Below are 21,465 nucleotides of genomic sequence, written 5' to 3' on the forward strand. Positions count from 1 at the left end.
TAAGTTATCGATGCAACACAGGATTCTCACCACAATGTTTTCACAGCATAGGGGATCACGTGGCGCGTGGTCGGGCGCCACTGGGGTGGAAAAATTTGAAATGTATAAATTTATAGAATTTATACAAATTTATAGAAGTAAAGCTAAAGTTTGGTTTTTTTCTTTTTTTAATCTTTGTTCCAGCCTTTAAAGCTAAAAGTTATTTGTTGAACTGGTGAAGGATCATGATGGATGTAGTTAGAGAGTTACTCATACTTATATATACAGTATATATACTGTGTGTATATATATATATATACCTACTGTGTATATCTAGGTATACTATATATACTGTATACTGTATATATAGGTCCTCCACTAATAAATACTCAGACACTGTAAAGACAAGAAATAATATTTTATTCAAAAGAATGATTCCAAGATGCGCTTTTCAAATTTAAATGAAGTATTATATGGGACCTGTAGTAATATTGGAACAGCCACACACGCGGAGGATGCTCCCGCACACACACACACATACACACGTGCAGTAGACATGCGCGTACACGTGTGTAAGATGCACACATTGAATCCAGAGAGAACCCGACCCAAACCCGTCTGACCAGAATAAAGCGATGACTCTTTAGGCCTGAACACGTTTCACATGTAGAATGATCCGTTATGAACATGAGGAGCAGCTTCACGTGCCGCTACACGCCCCGTCACACAGGCGCCATCGGGGGCAGCTATGTGGCTGCAGGGGTCCTCAGGTAAAGACACGAGCATCCGAGCAGATGTCATAAATAGTGCAGCTGATGTATGTGTTTCTGGGTTATGCAGATTAAAGAGAATAAAAACAACCTGTGCACACCTGGAACTCCCTTTGTGTCCGTGTTCAACAATTATTACGACGTACCGATTAAAAAAGGAAAAAACTACTGAAAATCCCCCCTACGTTGCTGAGGCGCCATCGCTTTGTTGGGGAGCAAAATACAATGTCGGGGGACCCTACGCTCAACAGCTCTGGTTAGAACCCTGGAATAATATGCCTTCAACCACTTTAAATAATGTAAAACTATATTGTATCATATGCAGACATACAGTGGGGCAAAAAAGTATTTATTCAGCCACCAATTGTGCAAGTTCTCCCACTTAAAATGATGACAGAGGTCTGTAATTTTCATCATAGGTTCACTTTAACTGTGAGAGACAGAATGTGAAAAAAAAATCCAGGAATTCACATTGTAGGATTTTTAAAGAATTTATTTGTAAATTATGGTGGAAAATAAGTATTTGGTCAATAACAAAAATTCAACTCAGTACTTTGTAATATAACCTTTGTTGGCAATAACAGAGGTCAAACGATTACTATAGGTCTTTACCAGGTTTGCACACACAGTAGCTGGTATTTTGGCCCATTCCTCCATGCAGATCTTCTCGAGAGCAGTGATGTTTTGGGGCTGTCGCCGAGCAACACGGACTTTCAACTCCCTCCACAGATTTTCTATGGGGTTGAGGTCTGGAGACTGGCTAGGCCACTCCAGGACTTTCAAATGCTTCTTACGGAGACACTCCTTCGTTGCCCGGGCGGTGTGTTTGGGATCATTGTCATGCTGGAAGACCCAGCCACGTTTCATCTTCAAAGCTCTCACTGATGGAAGGAGGTTTTGGCTCAAAATCTCACGATACATGGCCCCATTCATTCTTTCCTTAACACGGATCAGTCGTCCTGTCCCCTTAGCAGAAAAACAGCCCCAAAGCATGATGTTTCCACCCCCATGCTTCACAGTAGGTATGGTGTTCTTGGGATGCAACTCAGTATTCTTCTTCCTCCAAACACGACGAGTTGAGTTTATACCAAAAAGTTCTATTTTGGTTTCAACTGACCACATGACATTCTCCCAATCCTCTGCTGTATCATCCATGTGCTCTCTGGCAAACTTCAGATGGGCCTGGACATGTAGTGGCTTAATCAGGGGGACACGTCTGGCACTGCAGGATTTGATTCCCTGTCGGCGTAGTGTGTTACTGATGGTAGCCTTTGTTACTTTGGTCCCAGCTCTCTGCAGGTCATTCACCAGGTCCCCCCGTGTGGTTCTGGGATTTTTGCTCACCGTTCTCATGATCATTTTGACCCCACGGGATGAGATCTTGCGTGGAGCCCCAGATCGAGGGAGATTATCAGTGTCTTGTATGTCTTCCATTTTCTGATAATTGCTCCCACAGTTGATTTTTTCACACCAAGCTGTTTGCCTATTGTAGATTCACTCTTCCCAGTCTGGTGCAGGTCTACAATTCTTTTCCTGGTGTCCTTCGACAGCTCTTTGGTCTTGGCCATAGTGGAGTTTGGAGTCTGACTGTTTGAGGTTGTGGACAGGTGTGTTTTATACTGATAACCAGTTCAAACAGGTTCCATTAATACAGGTGACGAGTGGAGGACAGAAGAGCTTCTTAAAGAAGAAGTTACAGGTCTGTGAGAGCCAGAGATCTGTCTTGTTTGAAGTGACCAAATACTTATTTTCCACCATAATTTACAAATAAATTATTTAAAATTCCTACAATGTGAATTCCTGGATTTTTTTTCACATTATATCAGTGAAAGTGTTAGAAATTAACTTTTAGTCCATTTTAGGAAATGTGTAGTTTTTTCACCATAACAGATGTCACTAACCTTATTATTCTTATTATTATTATTACGTCACCTAGTGGAAGTTTGTCTGATTATCTAATCAATGTGATGTCCTTAACTCCTTTAGGAAGTCTCCTAACACTTTTCCTTAACCCTGTGACCTCCTCCACTGTGTTGAGGAGATAGGAGAGAATATTAGGACATAGATGAGGTAGAACTAACATTTGTGACATCAAACTAACAGTAATATGTTAGAATAAAAGCAGCAGAGAAATAAAATTAAACTATCAATAACATTTCATCATGGTTTCACTGTAGCCTTGAACAGTAGACGATGGTCACATGACTCCAGTGCCAAAAAAAAACTCACTCATTCACGCTTATCAGGGATTAAATACTTCTCATATATACTGTATACAGCATCATATAACAAGTATCATATACCAGATATTCATTGTATGACACAACCATCACAGCAAACACTTAATTATTTAGTCAAACATTAAATGCCTTTAAAATGATGCCATGTCTGACTGAATCCGTATATTACATCAAAATCTGCCTCAAACATTCAAATATCCAATGAATTCCATCATTTAGTCCAAAACACAGTAAAACTACTGTAAAAAAAATAAAATGTAACGTTCTATTTACAAGAAGAAAGCAGCTCCGCCCTGTTTTCTTCTCCTTTTTTTATCTCTGTGAGGCTGAACCGTGTCATTAAAAATCACCATTTTCAGATTAATGTGTTTATGGCACTTCAAATATTTGTAGATTATGTAAATTTTTTTAAGAATTGTATTTTTTCTAATGAATACGAGGGGGTACAATGCTCCGCCCCCCCTACAAGCTCCGCCCATGCCTCCAGGTCGGTGCAGTTAGCTTCTGCTCATCCTGGGAGCAGCGCTCTGCAGAGTGTTGACATGATTGTGATGTTATTGTGTCTGAACGTACATGAATAGACAACACTACGTTATCCTCTGTAATGTCTTCATAAAAGTGTGAGCAGCAGCTATCTCTCACCATGTGTTCATCTAACGCTCTGAATAATTGAATCATCTGTTCTACATAAGGTTCTACATAATGTTCTACATAAGGTTCTGTTTGGTCTCGTGAATAATTCATGTGGAGATGAAAGGATGTCGTCTGAAATATTACTGAACTTTGCAGCTACTTTAACAGGGGTTCTCAACCTTGGGGTCACAAGACACTGGTAGGGGGGTCGCCAGATGTCTTCAAGAAGCAATAATAATTTGAATATTTTTGCTTATTTTTACCTTTTTTATGCAACTCCACCAAACTCACCATATTTTAACCTATTTTCAACACTTTTTCTTGCCATATTTTTGCTCCTTTTAATGTATTTTTGCTACATTTCTCCCATTTCTGACACTTCTACATCACATTTTAATGACTTTTCTACACATTTTTAACACTTTCCAGACATGTTCATCACTTATAAACCTTTTCTACCACTTTTACACCTAATGTCACATATATTGACCCATTATTGTCACTTTTAACATCTTTTCACTGTATTTCATGATTATTTTTTCCAATTTAACCACATTCACCATTTGTCATGTCCATTATTTGCCAGTTTAAAATAATTGTTCCAATATTGACACTTTAAACCCTTTTTACCACTTTTTTTTGTCTGTTTTTATCCACTATAATTTGAAACTTTTAACCAAATTCTGTGGTTTTTAAAATTCCATTTCACCACCTTTTCCACCATTTTTGGTCACTTTGAACCATTTTATTAGTGATTAAAACCATGATTTCCATTTTTAAGATGACTATAATAATAATAATAATAAACGTTCCTGGATAACAGTGGATATTATTCAGATGAATAAATAAATGTGTTTATCACAGATTCATAGAACAATAGACCATCATTTTACTGACTTTATGGATGGACCCCAAAAATCTCTCCCCTTTATTCCCCCTTATAGATGGTCCTGTCTCCACATGACTGTTCTTCAATGTTCATGTCTGTGTTTAACCACCTTCAGCTACAGTGGGGGTCCCCGCTCTCTGAGACCTTTATTTTGGAGGGTCCCCGCTCTCTGGGACCTTTATTTTGGGGGTTGTGGCCTGAACAGGTTGAGAACCACTGATCTATAAGACTTGGTGTTATCTCCTCTCAGATGATGATTGGTTGGCAGAGGCTGATGTCTGGTGCTGTGGTGTGTTGTTGGTTGTAGAAGGGAGCCCCTCGTTTCTCTGAGGAGTCCGTCCTTCAGCTGGAGAGGGAGCTGGTGCAGGCACGACTAAAGGAGGCGGAGTCCCAGTGTGCTCTGAAGGAAATGCAAGACAAGATCCTGGATATAGAGAAGGTAAAGGACCACTCCAGAAAAATTAATACTGTTGAATCATGGGTACATTCTACAGGAAGGTCATTCCAGCTGTTTCAATTGTTCCTTCATTATTCAATATTCACCTGGAACATGTTTGGGTCTTCAGTAAACTACTTAGCATATGTCTCAGCTCCCTGTAATGTGATCAGCTTAGAGCTATGAACATAGACACAGTGTCACAGATATGCATTGGTTCTAGGCTCACGTGCCTCTTTTTATTCTTTATTTGTGAAACACTCGCACACACTGTCTCGACCTTTTATAGAAATTACACATGTGTGACCAGGACTTTACGTGCTATGCTAATGTTAGCGCATTTAAATGTTTTTTTTCATGAAAAAACATGATTCGGATATTTTTTTTTGTATCAATATGATAATCGTGCGGTGAAATATTGTGATTTATTGCAGAATCAACACTGACTGTCCTGGTTTTCAGAGTTACGTCTCATTTCCCGGTCCATTTTTCCCATTAGTCCCGTTTAAATGGACGTCTGAGAGGAAAGCAGCAGCTCATTTCTTTTAAAAACATCATCTCTGCGGACTGTCAGCTGTCAATCACAACAGTTGCCATAGTAACGCTTCCAATATAAACCAATTAAAAAGCTCAGAAGTCTTTTACGCTTTTGCAACTCCATGCTGATTGGTCGATAGCAATGACAATATAACTGTTTGATTTCTCTCAACATGGAAAAAGAAAAACAAGGTTTTTATTAATATTATAATTCAAAACAATTTGATGTTAACGTAAAATGTTGCTTTTTTATTTTAACTCATGGCCACTTTAAATTGGTTCAGCTGTCGCTATAGTACCCAGTGTTCCCAAAGTCTGATATGCAAATTGTCATCGGGTACAAGAATAAAAACTAAAAATTGTAAAGTAGAATATAAATCAACCAGCAGTCAGGAGCGTACGACCCGTGGCTACAGATTTATTATCCCCCACCTCAAAGTGTGGACGTGTGACATGGGTTTGAGCTACGTCTGTCTGAGTTAAAGCTTTTCTCAGAAACTATTTAATACTAATTTGATATTCTGATGTGGTAATATTTTCTTATTGAAGAAAAGGTTGTGAGTGATAAGAACTAATCTGGAGGGGATGTTGATTCTTATTTCAACTAGATTTATATTTGAAAGAGTGAAAGTATAGAATACAGTTTGTTATTAATTAAAACATTTGAAAAATGTATTTTTAATCAGTATTTTTGTATTATCATAAATTATTAGACATTTCAGAGGACCCATTTGAATTCTAGGAGACCACACACAGGGTCACGACTCCAAGGTTGAAAAACGCTGCATTACATTCTAATGTTTGTGCAGCGGTAGGGGGTACATGGGTTCAGGTTAAATGTCTGAAGGGGTACAGGACTGAGAGTCATTTATGATCTTTTTTCATTACAAATAAAATCATGTGCAAGTAGTTTATTTTGAAAAGATGTCGTCGTCTTTGTTTTAAGTTTTAAAACCTGGTCCTCTTTCATGGTCTTCAGAGAAACGCGTCCCTGCCTGACGACACCAACGTGGCGCGGCTTCAGGAGGAGCTGATCGCGGTGAAGCTGAGAGAAGCCGAGGCTCTGACTGGACTGAAGGAGTTACGGCAGCAGGTCAGAGACCTGGAGGACCACTGGCAGGTCAGCACCCACCTCTAGTCTTCTGTTCTTAGTTCTTACAGGGCGTAACATCTCTGCTCTCCTCTCAGCGTCACTTGGCTCGTACTTCTGGGCGCTGGAAGGACAGCCCCAAGAAAAACACGCTGAGCGAGCTGCAGGACGAGCTGATGTCTGTGAGGCTGCGGGAGGCCGAGGCACAGGCGGAGCTGCGGGAGTCTCGACAGAGGATAATGGAACTGGAGACACAGGTCAGCTCACAGGAATCATGTCTGTGATCAGTCGCTCTTTAAATGATGGATTTCTACAAGAATATCTATTTAATTATTAGTGTATCAATGATTAATGTGAGCAATATTTGGCCTTTTACAACATATTTAGTGTAGTGTGACTTCATGGCCTGAAGGGGGCAGCAGTAGCTCACTGTGTAAGTTTATTAGAGCAGTGGTTCTCAACCCTCCAAAATAAAGGTCCCAGAGAGCAGGGACCCTCCAAAATAAAGGTCCCACTGTAGCTGAAGGTGGTTGAACACAGACATGAACATTGAAGAACAGTCATGTGGAGACAGGACCATCTATAAGGGGGAATAAAGGAGAGATTTTTGGGGTCCATCCATAAAGTCAGTAAAATGATGGTCCATTGTTCTATGAATCTGTGATAACCACATTTATTTATTCATCTGAATAATATCCACTGTTATCCAGGAACGTTTATTATTATTATTATATTCATCTTAAAGATGGAAATCCTGGTTTTAATCACTAATAAAATGGTTCAAAGTGACCAAAAATGTTGAAAAGGTGGTGAAATGGGATTTTAAAAACCACAGAATTTGGTTAAAAGTTGTAAATTATAGTGGATAAAAACAGACAGAAAAAGTTGTGAAAAGGGTTTAAAGTGTTGTTTATTAATTAGTTTAAACTGAAAAATAATGAGAATGACAAGAGGTGAATGTGGTTAAATTGGCAAAAATAATCATGAAATCTGGTGAAAAGAGGTTAAAAGTGACAATAATAGGTCAATATATGTGACATTAGGTGTAAAAGTGGTAGAAAATGTTTATAAGTGCTGAACATGTCTGGATAGTGTTAAAAATGTACAGAAAAGTCATTAAAGTGTGATGTAGATGTGTCAGAAATGGGAGAAATGTAATAAAAATGTAGTAAAAATATGGCAGAGAAAAAGTGATGAAAATAGGTTCAAATATGGTGAGTTTGGTGGAGTTGTAGAAAAATGGTAAAAATAAGCCAAATTGTGCTGAAATTGTTGAAAAAATATTGTTAGTTTCTTGAAGACATCTGGTGACCCCACTACCAGTGTCTATGACACATGACTGATGATGTCATTCTAATTTGTCTCTTGCATATTTAGAGCCAGATTCACAGTAATCAGCTGCGGCGGGTGGAGCAGGAGTGCAGGGGCCACATGGAGCACTCGACCACTCTAATGGCTCAGAACAAAGATCTACAGGTGCAGCTGAAGGAAATCAAGAGGAGACAAGCTGAGATGGAATGCAAGGTAGTACAGCGTCCACCAGAGTAGATGATGATGATGATGATGATGATGATGATGAAGGTGTCTGTGTGCAGAGTAAAGAGGAGGTGATGGCGGTGAGACTGAGGGAGGCTGACAACATCGCTGCTATGGCTGAACTACAGCAACACATCTCTGAGTTGGAAATTCAGGTAAATTATATTATATACATTATCTAACCCTCTATGGCACTGTTTATCAAATGGGGGTATGTGTACCCCTAAGGGTACGCTATGGCACTACAGGGGGTCCTATAGAGAGACGGAGAGGAAAAGAAATATATGAAAGCATTAAAACTATGGGGTTTATAATATTTATTTTAGTTAAAAATGGTAATCATACTAAATATTACCGACAACAAAGACACATAAAATAAGATAAAAATATACTGAATAATAAAAAGAACAGACAAACAACAGCAAATTACTCAACATATTGATAGAAATGATCTTTTTTGGAACACATTTATTGTAAAATACAAGGATCAGTGTTGGTTCCACATCAGGAGATGATGACATAAATGAATCTATTCAGGAGGAACTAAATACTGTTTTATTCACTTATTTACAAAATAAGATTCTCAGCTGTAATATCCTGGTTTTACCCATAGAGGGCAGTAACTGATATTTAAATATGACAGTGTTTGACTACTGACTACTTTATACACAAATCATTTCTATTTAGCAGAGAATTTTAGTATTTTAGGGTTTAGTTTACAGCGTCTGATCAACATTTATGTTAGCATTCAGAATCACGACCAATCTGAGCATTAACACAGGAAACAACCTCCAACATTTTGTTTTTGATTTTTTTTTAAGACATTTTGTGTATTTTTTTAATTCATTTTGTGTACTGTATTTTTTTGTCAATATGGCACATTTTTGTTGCCTTTTTGTGTGTTTATTTTCTTATGTTTTTGTGTTATTGTTATTTTGTGTGTTTTTGAATCCTTTTGCATGTTTTTGTTTTTGTACTCATGTGTTTAAGTGTTTGTGTAGTGTGTCTTTGTTTTCTTTTTGTGTTCTTTTGTTGTGTTATGTTGGACTTCATAGAACTTCCAACTTCATCAATCACAATTTTGTTTTGGGGGCCACACAAAATTAGACCAAAGGCCACATGTGGTCCCCGGGCCACCAGTTGCCTATGTCGGCTTTAAGGTGTGTGTATGTGTGTGTGTCGCTGTGGTTCTGGTTTAATTGTGATGGTTTTACCAGGAGCTGATGTTACAGTGAATCTGGTGATGATTCATGTGCGTACACGTTAGCGAATAGTTAGCTAATAGTTAGCTAATAGTTAACAAGTAGTTAGCAAGTAGTTAGCTAATAGTTAGCGAATAGTTAGCGAATAGTTAGCTAATAGTTAGCTAATAGTTAACAAGTAGTTAGCAAGTAGTTAGCTAATAGTTAGCGAATAGTTAGTGAATAGTTAGCTAATAGTTAGCGAATAGTTGGCTAATAGTTGGCTAATAGTTAGCGAATAGTTAGCGAATAGTTAGCGAATAGTTAGCGAATAGTTAGCTAATAGTTAGCTAATAGTTAGCTAATAGTTAGCTAATAGTTAGCGAGTAGTTAGGGAGTAGTTAGCGAGTAGTTAGGGAGTAGTTAGCGAGTAGTTAGGGAGTAGTTAGGGAGTAGTTAGGGAGTAGTTAGGGAGTAGTTAGGGAGTAGTTAGGGAGTAGTTAGGGAGTAGTTAGCGAGTAGTTAGGGAGTAGTTAGGGAGTAGTTAGCGAGTAGTTAGCGAGTAGTTAGGGAGTAGTTAGGGAGTAGTTAGGGAGTAGTTAGCGAGTAGTTAGGGAGTAGTTAGGGAGTAGTTAGCGAGTAGTTAGGGAGTAGTTAGGGAGTAGTTAGTAAATAGTTAACAACAGCGGCTTCATTCAGCTCTTCTTTTTTTGGCCTGATTAAAGCTCTCATAAATGTTGAAAACAGAGAAAAATAAATGATGTCATCTCCCTGATTCACTCACACAATAGTCACATGACACAGGTTGTTCTTCAGAAAAACTAGCACATACTGCGTCTCACAGCCACTTCCTGTTGTTGCTCCAGGTAGCACTTTAGCACTAACACCCTGCACTGCGCAGGGGATTATGGGAGATGATGTTTGCTTCTCAGAACGACCCACTCAATAGCGCCGGAAAAAACGACAGTAGCGGGAGAACTCTGAGTTCTTGTTTGGTACCGTCACACGGCACGGTATTACCGCGAGATTACGTGGTTTTCACAATACCGTTACATCCTTATGGTCTATAGATGTTTTAAGATAGTTTTCTGAGCAATATGTTGTAGTGGGACAAAGTGGGGACTTAAGAGAAAAGGGACTAGAACCAGTGATCAATCAGATCAAGGTTTTGTTATCATTTACTGTTTGTTTATTTTGTAGCCATAGATTGGTGGTAATTTTCCTCTGCTTTAGTGAGACTGGAAACACATGAAATAATAACGTAGCAGCGTAAAAGGAGCCGTTATTTATCCCCAAACAAATGTAGCTCTACACAACAACAAGGGTGACCAAAACAAATAGAGGCGTGCTCCCCCCACGGCTATCTGCTAACCACTTAGCTACAGTATGTAAAGAGATGCTCTGCTTAGTGTTGATGGTTCAACATTCTGCTCAGGAACCAAACCACTCACAGTGCGTGTGTGTGTGTGTGTGTGTGAACACAGCATAAGGTCAAACATGAGGTTCTTTCCTTACATGGATTAAACACATGTTCTATTATAAAAACATAAAAACTCAATAATCATGTTAAAGTGTTTTCCTGTAAAGAGAAGTGAGAAACTATTCAAACATTCCTTTTTTTAATTTAATTTTTTGCCTCATACAGAGACAATTACAGACAAAATGCCACAGATCAGTGGTTGTTAAACCTTTTAGGTTCTAGTCCCTCGTTCTCTTATTTCTGAATCCTAGTCTCCCCTTTGTCTGACTACAATGTTTTACTTATTAAACTATTTAAAAACATCTATAGATGATAATGATGGAATGTATGAGTGATAACACACACTTTAAATAATCTCATTTTATAAATAAGTCAAATAAACAGTATTTAAAGCTGTGGTTCTAAACCTTTTTTGGATCGTGACCCCAGTTTGAAAGAGAATTTCTGGTGACCCCAAAGACATTTTTTTCTAGAATTAGTTTTTGCTCATGTTTGAGCTCAGATATTTATTTATATTTCACTACATTTTAGTTGAACTAGATTCACAAAGTGAAAGTATAGAAAAACAGATTTTTAGGATAGTGTTGTTTAATATAAAAAATAAAGTTATTAAATATTTTCAAAAATCGATTTTATTTTTTCTGAAATTTCAGGCGACCTCACATGGGGTCCCAAACTCAATGTTGAAAAATATGTTGATGACTGTCTTCTTTTTTTTATAGTTTTTATTATTTCTGCTCATTTCATGTCTGAGGTAGAACCAACACTGACTCTTTATTTGTTCACTTCTCTCTCTCTCTAGTACCCCCTGTACTGCCATCCTGTACCCCTAAGGGTACACGTACCCCCATTTGTGAAACACTGCTATAGACCATAAACAATATTCACAAATCTTATACATTATAATAAAGTCTATTGGTTTTTAATGTAAATACTTATACAGAGCAAAGTATCAACCTGTAGGAACACTAATGTGTGTGTGTGCGTGTGTGTGTGTGTGTGTGTGTGTGTGTGTGTGTGTGTGTGTGTGTGTGTGTGTGTGTGTGTGTGTCTCTGTGTGCGTGCGTGTGTCTGTGTCTCTGTGTGCGTGTGTGTGTGCGTGTCTTTGTGTGTTCGCGTGTTTCTGTGTGTGTGTGCGTGTGTCTCTGTGTGTGCGCGTATCTCTGTGTGTGTGTGCGTGTGTCTCTGTGTGTGTGCGCGTATCTCTGTGTGTGTGTGCGTGTGTCTCTGTGTGTGTGTGCGTGTGTCTCTGTGTGTGCGTGTGTCTGTGTCTCTGTGTGCGTGTGTGTGCGCGTGTCTCTGTGTGTGCGCGTGTCTCTGTGTGTGTGCGCGTGTCTCTGTGTGTGTGTGTGCGCGTGTCTCTGTGTGTGTGTGTGTGTGCGCGTGTCTCTGTGTGTGTGTGCGTGTGTCTTTGTGTGCGTGTGTGTGCGTGTGCGTGTCTGTGTGTGTGCGCGTGTCTTTGTGTGTGTGCGCGTGTCTCTGTGTGTGTGCGCGTGTCTCTGTGTGTGTGTGTGCGCGTGTCTCTGTGTGTGTGTGTGTGTGTGTGTGTGTGCGCGTGTCTCTGTGTGTGTGTGTGTCTCTGTGTGTGTGTGTGTCTCTGTGTGTGTGTGTAGAAGGAAGAAGGGAAGGTCCAGGTCCAGCTGAACCACAGTGACTCCACCCAGTACATCAGAGAGCTCAGAGACCAGATATCAGAGCTGAAACATGAGGTGACAACTGCTGATATTTACGATCAATAACAGATCAGAGGTGTTAACTACACCCAGAGGAGAGCTCACTTCCTGTGTGAAGATCACATGACGCTACACATGCACAACGCTTCAGAAAGCATTCACTCCTTCATTCTCTGCTGGTTTTTCTGCTCTGATTTAAAGTGAAACCAAAGTTAATTTATCACAGCCACAGGTGTAAAAATCAATACATAACGTAAACATCTCATGTAGAAACTTAAAAAGACACCAAATCTGCCACAATTGGACATCTGTATAAAATTAAAGGTTTGTCAAAATCTAAAATGATTTTATAAATAAAATAACATTAATAAAATAAATGAATGTGATGCGTTACGTTTAATCTGATTGGTCGACTATGATGTGATGTAACTGGTGGAATATATCAGATAAAGTCAATATTAGTGGAGTTACAGTATTTAAATTAACATGTTCACAAGATGCATTCAAGGTCCCTGAGAAATCAGGTCATTTTCATGAATTTGTAAAATCTGCTCAAACAGAACATAAAAAGTGGACGTACTCAACTCAACTTTATTTATATAATGTTAATTACAACAAAGTCATCTCAGTGCGCTTAACAAAATATAAAGTCTATAGTAAAAAGAAAGAACCCAACAAGATCCACATGATCAAGCATTTAGTGACAGTTATAGGAATAAATCTCTGTTTGATACACTGGTTCCTAGTGGTTACGTTAATATTAATATTAAACATATTGCAGCATCCACCATGTTATGAAATGTTACCACTACAGACGAGGTTTCATCTTCTCCTGGTCACATGTATTGATCTCAGCGATCACTACAGAGGGAACCATGTCCGCTTTAATATATCACAATTATACAGTAAGTAAGCCATTTATTTATAAAGCACTTTTCACAGATAAAATCATAAAGTTCTGTACAGAGTTGTGGTAAAAATACAAATAGAATAATAAAACATGGATGCATAAACATCATAACAGCAGCAACATTAAAGGATAATACAAATTTAAAATCCAGTAACTAAAAACTTTTCTTCAACAGTGTTTTAAAAGTAACCACACAGTTGAGCTCCCTGAGAGACTGGTGCAGGTTATTCCAGAGTCTGGGAGCTACAGGTTCTAAATGTAGTTTTAGGGTCTTTAGGAGACCCTGGTCTGAAGACTGAAGACTTCACCCTGAAGTGTAGGGGTACAACAAGTCTGAAATATATTGAGGGGTCTGACCATGTAACGCTCATGTAATGTAATAACTAATATTTATATTTTATTCTAAACTTCACTAGAAGTTATGGTAATGTGGGATGTTCTAGAAGCACCAGTTAAAAGTCTGACAGCAGCGTCTGTACGATCTGGAGTCTGTTTAGGGTCGACTTATTAAAACATTAAAATTACAATAGTTAATGTGTGATGATATAAATGTGTGTATGAAAACACAAACACAAGGTTTCTGAGGCTGGTTTTAACAGATGAGCCCAAATCACCAAGAGAGTTTTTAATCACAGAATCTTTTTATTATAATTTATCTGGAGATCATTTGATCACAACCAGTTTTTGATACAGGATATACAATCTAAGAACTCAGATAAAAGTGAAACTCTGAGTCATTAAAGGAGCAGTACAACTGGATATCATCAGCATAAAAATGATAAGACACATTTTTAAAACCACGGATCAACCGACCAAGAGGCATCAGATACAATAAAAACTAAACAGGAACCAGAACAGAGCCCTGGGCTACTCCACATGACAGGTTGGACATATTAGACATTACATCATTAATAGTAACATTAAAGGTTCTTCCATTAATGTAAGAGGTAAACCATTGGAGAACAGTACCAGAAAACCCATCTCAGATTTGAGTGGATCAACCAGTATACTGTGATCTACTGTATCAAAGGCAGCATCAGATCAAGTAAAACTAAAACTGTGTAACGACCAGAGTCAGTGACATCATCACGTCACTAGAAACTTTCAGAAGATCAGTTTCAGTGGATTGATCTAAAACCAGATTAATATTTATCATAAATATTGTGTTGTTCCATGTATGAGGTTAGCTGCTTAGCAACCATATTCTCCATGATTTTAGACATGAAGAGAAGCTTAGATATGGGCCAGTAGTTTATAGGCTCCCCCGGATCAAGATTGGGTTGTTTAAGAATGGGGTTTATTATCACATGTTTAAAAAAGCTGGGGAGCGAGAAAGATAAAAGTGAGAGGTTTATCAGTTTTACCACTCAAGGACCAACAACATCAAAAATGTTTAAAAGCAGAGAAGTAGGAACAATGTCTACAGTGCTCGATGAGGGTTTCATCTTTCTACTAAAACCTGAACATCCTGTAGGCTGACAGGAGTGAAGGAGGACCATGAGCTCACAGGGGCTGATGCACTGCACAAGCTAACCAAGGGAGGAGTGATGCTAGCCCTGATATCTTGTACTTTATTTACAAAGAAATTTAAAAAATTGTTACAGTCCTGTGTGTGTACAGGCACATGGGACGGTGAGGGTGCAACAAGATTTTCAATAGTATTGAACAAAACCTTGGGGTTTCTCTTATTTTGCAAAACAAGATTAGTAAAATAAGCAGAGCGGGCATGCTTTATTAATTCATTTAGCTCCATTATCTTTTCTTTTAAATAGAGTCTGTGCACCTCTAGTTTAGTGGTTTTCTACAACTGTTCCACTTTCCAGCAGCTTCTCCTAAAGCTAAAAATAGCTTCATTCATCCACGGACAAGGTTTCTTATTAGAGCCTGGAGTATTTTTAGCTGGTGCTACTGTGTCCAAAACAGACAGACAATGGCTATTAAAGTGTCAACATCATCACTACTACCAAATATAGTTGGGTCAAAAGAGGCAGAAAACCCACCAGTGTACGCTTTAGTAAATAAGTAGGTTTTGAATGTAATTGTCTCTCACAATGGTCTGAGGTGTTGACCATTGCATGTAATGGTCTGTGATTGTGACCAAAACAACGAGACCAAGTCTGTTTTAGGTTAATGCTATTATAAGGTATACGCTTTAGTAAATAAGTAGGTTTTGAGTTTATTTTTAAAGGTGGAGAGAGTAGCAGCCTATTAAGACTGGGAGCTGGTTCCAAAGGGGAGGAGCCTGGTAGCTGAATGCTCTGCCTCCTGTTCTACTTCTAGATACTTTAGGAACTTCCAGAAGTCCAGCAAACTGAGAATGGAGTGTTCTTCCTGGACGATAGGACACTAACAGGTCTCTATAGATATACAGGAGTTTGATCATGTAGAGCTTTGTATGCTAGCAGGAGGATCTTAAACTCTATTCTAGATTTTACAGGAAGTCAATGAAGAGAAGCCAACACTGTAGAAATATGTTCTCTCCTGTTAGTATTCTAGCTGCAGCATTCTGAATTAACTGGAGACTTTTTAGTGAGTTACTAGGACATCCTGACAGTATAGAGTTACAATAATCTAGTCTAGATGTAACACATGCATGGATTAGTTTTTCAGCATCACTCTGGGTCAAGATATTCCTGATTTTATAGATATTACAGAGGTAGAAGAAGGCTGTCCTTGTGATTTGTTTAATATGAGAATTAAAGGATAAGTCAGTATCAATGATAATGTCTAAGTTTTTTACTGTGGTTGCTAGGTGACAGAGTAATGTCATCTAGAGACACTATTTACTCTGATAATTTATCTCTGAGGTGTTTTGGACCAAATAAAATCACTTTGGTTTTATCCTGGTTAAGAAGGAGAAAGTTACGACTCATCCAGGATGTGATGTCATTAAGACAAGCCTGGAGTTTTAATAACTGATGAGTTTCATCTGATTTCATTGAGAGATAAAACTGTGTATCATCTGCATAGCAATGGATATTTATATTATGTTCTCTGATAATGTTACCTAGTGGAAGCATATATAATGTAAAGAGTATTGGTCCTAAAACTGAACCTTGTGGAACTCCATGATTAACTCTGGCTGAGGACAGATTATTAACATGAACAAATGATGCCTTTTGTTTCTGACCACTTTTAATCTTAAAACCATAAATATGAATGTTTTTAAAGGAGACTCTTTATCGACAAAATATTGTGCTTTAAAAAACTGTAATACCAAATTATTGCAGCTACACATGCCCTTCAAATTAAAATACCACGACCTTTCTCTTTTTTTGGCAAGGCAAACACTGGCAAACCCATAAATGAAAGCGTTAGCATTGAGTTAGCATTTAGCTCCTTCGCCTTATAACTTCTTCTTCTGCTGCTTACAGATCTGCTGCCTCAAAGGCCAGAGGGGCGTGGCCAATCAGCCGACCTTTGACCCCTTTGATGGGATCCACATTGTCAACCACTATATCGGGGGGGTGGAGTCCGGCCAGTCCTCGGATGACGACGCGGTCCAGGACCCCATTCAGACCAGAGGCAACGGAGGGCGTGTCAAACTGCGGCCAAACCTCCGGGTGACGGACAGCGAGGAGGAGGAGGAAGAGGAGGATGAAGACGAAGAGGACGACCAGCCCCTGACACTCATCGTGCCCCCGAGTAACAACACTAAGTCCACCGCCGTGTGAGCGGCAGGTCTGAGGCCGGGCCGAGGGCAGGCGTTTTCTTTCAGTCATTTCAGACGTTTGTGGATCTGAACTTTATCATTTCACATCAAAACACTCAGATCTGAACTATTTATCTCCGTGTGTTGCTGGTTCTGCTCCCATGAGCACATGTTCTCTATGGACCGGAGCAGAAGGAGGGGCAGCGGGGGGAGGGGGCGTGGACCCTGGACCTCCTCTAAGACTGTGCAATAAAGACATGTTTTTATACTTTTAAAGCATTTTATAACATTTGGTACATCACTGTGTGTGTGTGTGTGTGTGTGTGTGTGTGTGTGTGTGTGTGTGTGTGTGTGTGTGTGTGTGTGTGTGTGTGTGTGTGTGTGTGTGTGTGTGTGTGTGTGTGTGTGTGTGTGTGTGTGTGTGTGTGTGTGTGTGTGTGTGTGTGTGTGTGTGTGTGTGTGACCTATTGGCCTTATATACACACACACACATTGTTTGCCTTTTCTTACACACTCTACATGTGCGTGTGTATAATGTGTAATTATGTCCTCTGTAATCTATTACTATCAGAATAAAGGGACGTAGATATTAGTTTAATGTGTTAATAAAAGGGGATAAATGACACTAATATTTAGTGTTTTCTCCTAAAAACTGGAACCTCCCACTTTATCTCTGCTCCCGTTATTAGCGACTAAATGGTTATTTGACATCATCAGACTCGCATTAATGAGATGTTTAACGGACCAATCAGATGCTCCGTTTAGAAAGGAATGATACGAATGTTTGGATAAAGAAAAGCTTTTTACAATAAACACTTTGAACCTTTTGTGGTTTAATGCCTTAACAGACGTCCCTGTAAGATCAGGTTTAAATAAACCTAAACACGGGTTCGTTCTAACATGACTAATGTGTTTTTATGGATTACACGTTTTGCACAGAAATGAACGAGGAAACGATGTGTCATGCGAGCAGGAGATGCTGAGTGTTAGTGTCTGATCCACCAGGACCAGGGTGTGTTTATCAGGTGACCTCTGACCCCCTGGTGGTGATGACGATGGTGATGAACACCAGCAGTAACACAATGACGCACTCAAACATGTTGTGGACACTAAATGACGTGTGATGAGTTTTCAATAAAATTATAAACTATACTTTCTTTGTCTATTTTACTATAGCAGTGGTTCTCAACCTTGGGGACGTGAGACACTGGGAGGGGGTCGCCAGATACCTTCAAGACACTTAATGTTTTTTAACAGTTTGAACCCATTTCTGTTTAATTTTGACCTTTTTTCTGCAACTCCACCAAACTCACCATATTTTAACCTATTTTCATCACTTTTTCTTGCCATATTTTTGCTCCTTTTAATGTAATTATGCTACATTATTCCCATTACTGACACTTCTACATCACATTTTAATGCCTTTTCTGTACATTTCCACTTTCCAGACATTTTCAGCACTTATAAACCCTTTCTACCACTTTAAACACCTAATGTACTAAGGTTAAAGCTAGGGTAGGTATTTTTCTCCAGATACACTTTTAAGTTTTTGGTTGAAATTGTCTTTATGTCCTGACAGAAATTAAGATCTTTTGTTCTCTGAAAAAGGAACGAAGAAAATCTAACAATCTAAAATTGTTTATTTACTGCTGAAAGGAGAACGTTTCTACACAATACAAGTGATGAGCTGAGCTCCTCTTCTGCAGCAGCTGTGAGCATGCATGTGAGTGAGACGGAGCACAAAGGAGAGGAGCGAGGGGATAAAGGCAGTGCCATCGGGGAGGCTACATTCAAAATCATGCTAGCTTTTGAAAATTGCCTACCCTACCTTTAAACCCAGTATGAGTTTTATCCCACAGTCCAAGGCATGGCAGTGCATCGTAGACCAATGTATGTGCAAGAACCACTAATGGGAACCCAAGCACTGCCCAGGGACAGAAGACGCAGCCAGGCCAGCAGAAAGAGCCCCCCGCCCGAGATCCCAGTGGAGGAGCTAAGGCCCACACCCAGTAGACGACCAGGACAGGCAGCCAGAGTTAGCAGGGACCAGACCCCGGGACAGAAGCAGCACCGGCAGCAGCCCACCCAAGGCATTGGTCGCATCACCAGCTGCCATCACCAAGAGGATGCTGCAAGTCACCCCACCAGCCCTCCGGAGCACCCCCCGAGCCCCCCAGAGAACCCTTCATTGACGTCGCCTGCACGATGAGCCTTTGATTTTGTCAAAGTCAAGACCCCCCAAGGGCCCAGTCAGACGACACACCGGCAAGTGGCACGCACAGCCCTGAGGAGGCAGAGCCGCAGACCACAGCCCTGCAGGGCACCGCTCAAGCAGGGGCCAGCCCGCTCCGCACCCCCAGGCATGCAAAGGCACGGCCAGCTCCGCTGCCCTGGAAGACCCCCGCCAGGACCGAGACCGCCCAACCCCAAGGGCACCCGCTCCCCGACACTGGGAACCCCTGAGGGCGAGCCTCTAGGCTGGGCCCCCCAGGGAGATCCCCCCCCCCCAGCCCACAAGCCAGCCCCCATCCAGCAGAACTGCACAGCCCCAGATAGCGCAAGGATAGCAGCCCAGGCCCCACCCCCCACCTGACAGCACGGTCGGCCGCTACCGTGAGAGGGCGGTACACCAACGGCACACACCTGGTGTGGTAGAGCAGCCCCCAGCCAAGGGCACCCAGACCCACCCATCGGCCCCTAAATAGCAGGACAGACCCACCAGGTGATCGACCGCGCCCCCAACCACCCGAACAGCGAGCGCCACCCCCCAGAAAACAGCATCATCCCAAAGGGCCACGCAACTCGCGCCCCACCCCCTGCCGCACAGGGCCCACACATTGCAGGGACCGACCCCAAGACCACGAGGAGACGAGGTCAGCACCAATACTCAAAGGGGAAAGGCACTCCCACGCCCCCCAGTGGCCCACCGCCTCGCCACGTCCGCACCACCAAATTTTAACGACTTTTCTGCACATTTTTATCCACTCTAATTTGTAACTTTTAACCAATTTCTGTGGTTTTTAAAATCCCATTTCATCACATTTTCCACCATTTTTGGTCACTTTGAACCATTTTATTAGTGATAAAAACCATGATTTCCATCTTTAAGATGACTATAATAATAATAATAAACGTTCCTGGATAACAGTGGATATTATTCAGATGAATAAATAAATGTGGTTATCACAGATTCATAGAACAATAGACCATCATTTTACTGACTTTATGGATGGACCCCAAAAATCTCTCCTTTATTCCTCCTTATAGATGGTCCTGTCTCCACATGACTGTTCTTCAATGTTCATGTCTGTGTTCAACCACCTTCAGATACAGTGAGAAATTCAAGGTAGGAAATGTAAAGGATGGAGAAGAGTTGATTATTGTACAGTGAGTTGTGTAGTTATAGTTGTGTATATTGTGTTTATTATGTTGTGTAATCAAACCAGTCAGGTGACCAGTGTGTAGCTTAGGTATAATGGTGGTGGGTGTGGTCAGAGGGAAGGAGTGAGAGGTAAAACCTAAAACAGGTATTTAGGATCAACGTGTCTAAAGTTAAGCTCAGTTTTATCTACAGTCTAAGACATGTCAGTGTATCATAGACTAATGTATGTAAGAACATCTACTGTAAACCCTGGACCTGAAGAAGCAGCCAGACTAGCAGAGAGAGTGCAATGACAGCAGCCCAGGCCCCGCCCCCCACTGAACAGCGCCCCCCACCCTGTGGAAGCAGGGCTCCCCATTCACAATTTTAAGGGTGGGGGTGTTACGGCTGGTGCCTCATGGCCTCTCAGCCCCTCCTCCTCTGTCCTAACACACCTGACTCACATCAGCAATCAGGTTGAGAAGGAGGAGGAGCTTATGAAGGGCTGAGAGGACCAGAAGGATGGAGGCAGAACATCAGACCATCAGCAGACATGTGGGGAGGGTTCTTCATCTCCCACTGGAGATGTTTAGAAGTTTATTTTAGTTTGGATGGAGATTTCTGGTCGTCCTGTTTTCATGTTTAGGAAGTTTTAGTGTTTTGTATGTTTTATGGTTTATTATAGTTTATTTAAGGTGGACTGTATAGGGTTACCCCAGTGTTCTCCCTACATGGTCCAGTTTGGACAGGGTCTCCAGACCCTTTGGTTTATGTTGATACTTTTAGGATTTTGTTAATAAAAACTTTTGATAAACCTTTGATTTCTGTGGCGTCTTGTTTATGTTGACCTGACATCATAGATGAGGTCATAACACTCATATTTCAATCTTTGGTGGGCTTTTATTTTGAAACTACACATCAGAACTTGCTAGAAGTATCTTAGCCATTGTGTTCATTTTTAATGTTGGACTATTTATTCACACAGATGAAACGTCATGGCCTCCATCTTCTAAAGCTTCAATGTGATCAGAATTAAATGGTAATATTAATGAATGAATAACTAAACTATTACACAAAGGGCCGATGAGGCTTTAGGTT

General features: G+C 40.3%; 2 protein-coding genes across 8 annotated transcripts in view; both read left to right on the forward strand.

Moving 5' to 3' along the window:
* evi5b (ecotropic viral integration site 5b) overlaps positions 1 to 17,282 on the forward strand; it is a 73,563-nt gene extending 56,281 nt beyond the window's left edge. For all 7 annotated transcript variants that reach the window (XM_028443693.1, XM_028443692.1, XM_028443696.1 and 4 more), the window contains 7 exons: positions 4,819 to 4,950; positions 6,464 to 6,604; positions 6,673 to 6,831; positions 7,952 to 8,098; positions 8,170 to 8,265; positions 12,385 to 12,480; positions 16,729 to 17,282. In XM_028443693.1, the coding sequence (XP_028299494.1) occupies positions 4,819 to 4,950; positions 6,464 to 6,604; positions 6,673 to 6,831; positions 7,952 to 8,098; positions 8,170 to 8,265; positions 12,385 to 12,480; positions 16,729 to 17,028 (1,071 nt within the window). In that variant the 3' untranslated portion in view covers positions 17,029 to 17,282. The remainder of the gene's footprint in view (positions 1 to 4,818; positions 4,951 to 6,463; positions 6,605 to 6,672; positions 6,832 to 7,951; positions 8,099 to 8,169; positions 8,266 to 12,384; positions 12,481 to 16,728) is intronic.
* Positions 17,283 to 18,894: 1,612 nt separating this feature from the next.
* On the forward strand, positions 18,895 to 19,965 carry LOC114462215 (proline-rich protein 2-like). Its single transcript, XM_028444911.1, has 3 exons — positions 18,895 to 19,141; positions 19,235 to 19,471; positions 19,712 to 19,965. The coding sequence occupies exons 1-3, from the start codon at positions 18,895 to 18,897 to the stop codon at positions 19,963 to 19,965; spliced, it is 738 nt and encodes a 245-aa protein (XP_028300712.1).
* Positions 19,966 to 21,465: the final 1,500 nt, after the last annotated feature.

This window comes from Gouania willdenowi, chromosome 4 (genome assembly GCF_900634775.1).
Source record: "Gouania willdenowi chromosome 4, fGouWil2.1, whole genome shotgun sequence".
NCBI classification, from domain to species: Eukaryota; Metazoa; Chordata; class Actinopteri; order Blenniiformes; family Gobiesocidae; genus Gouania; species Gouania willdenowi.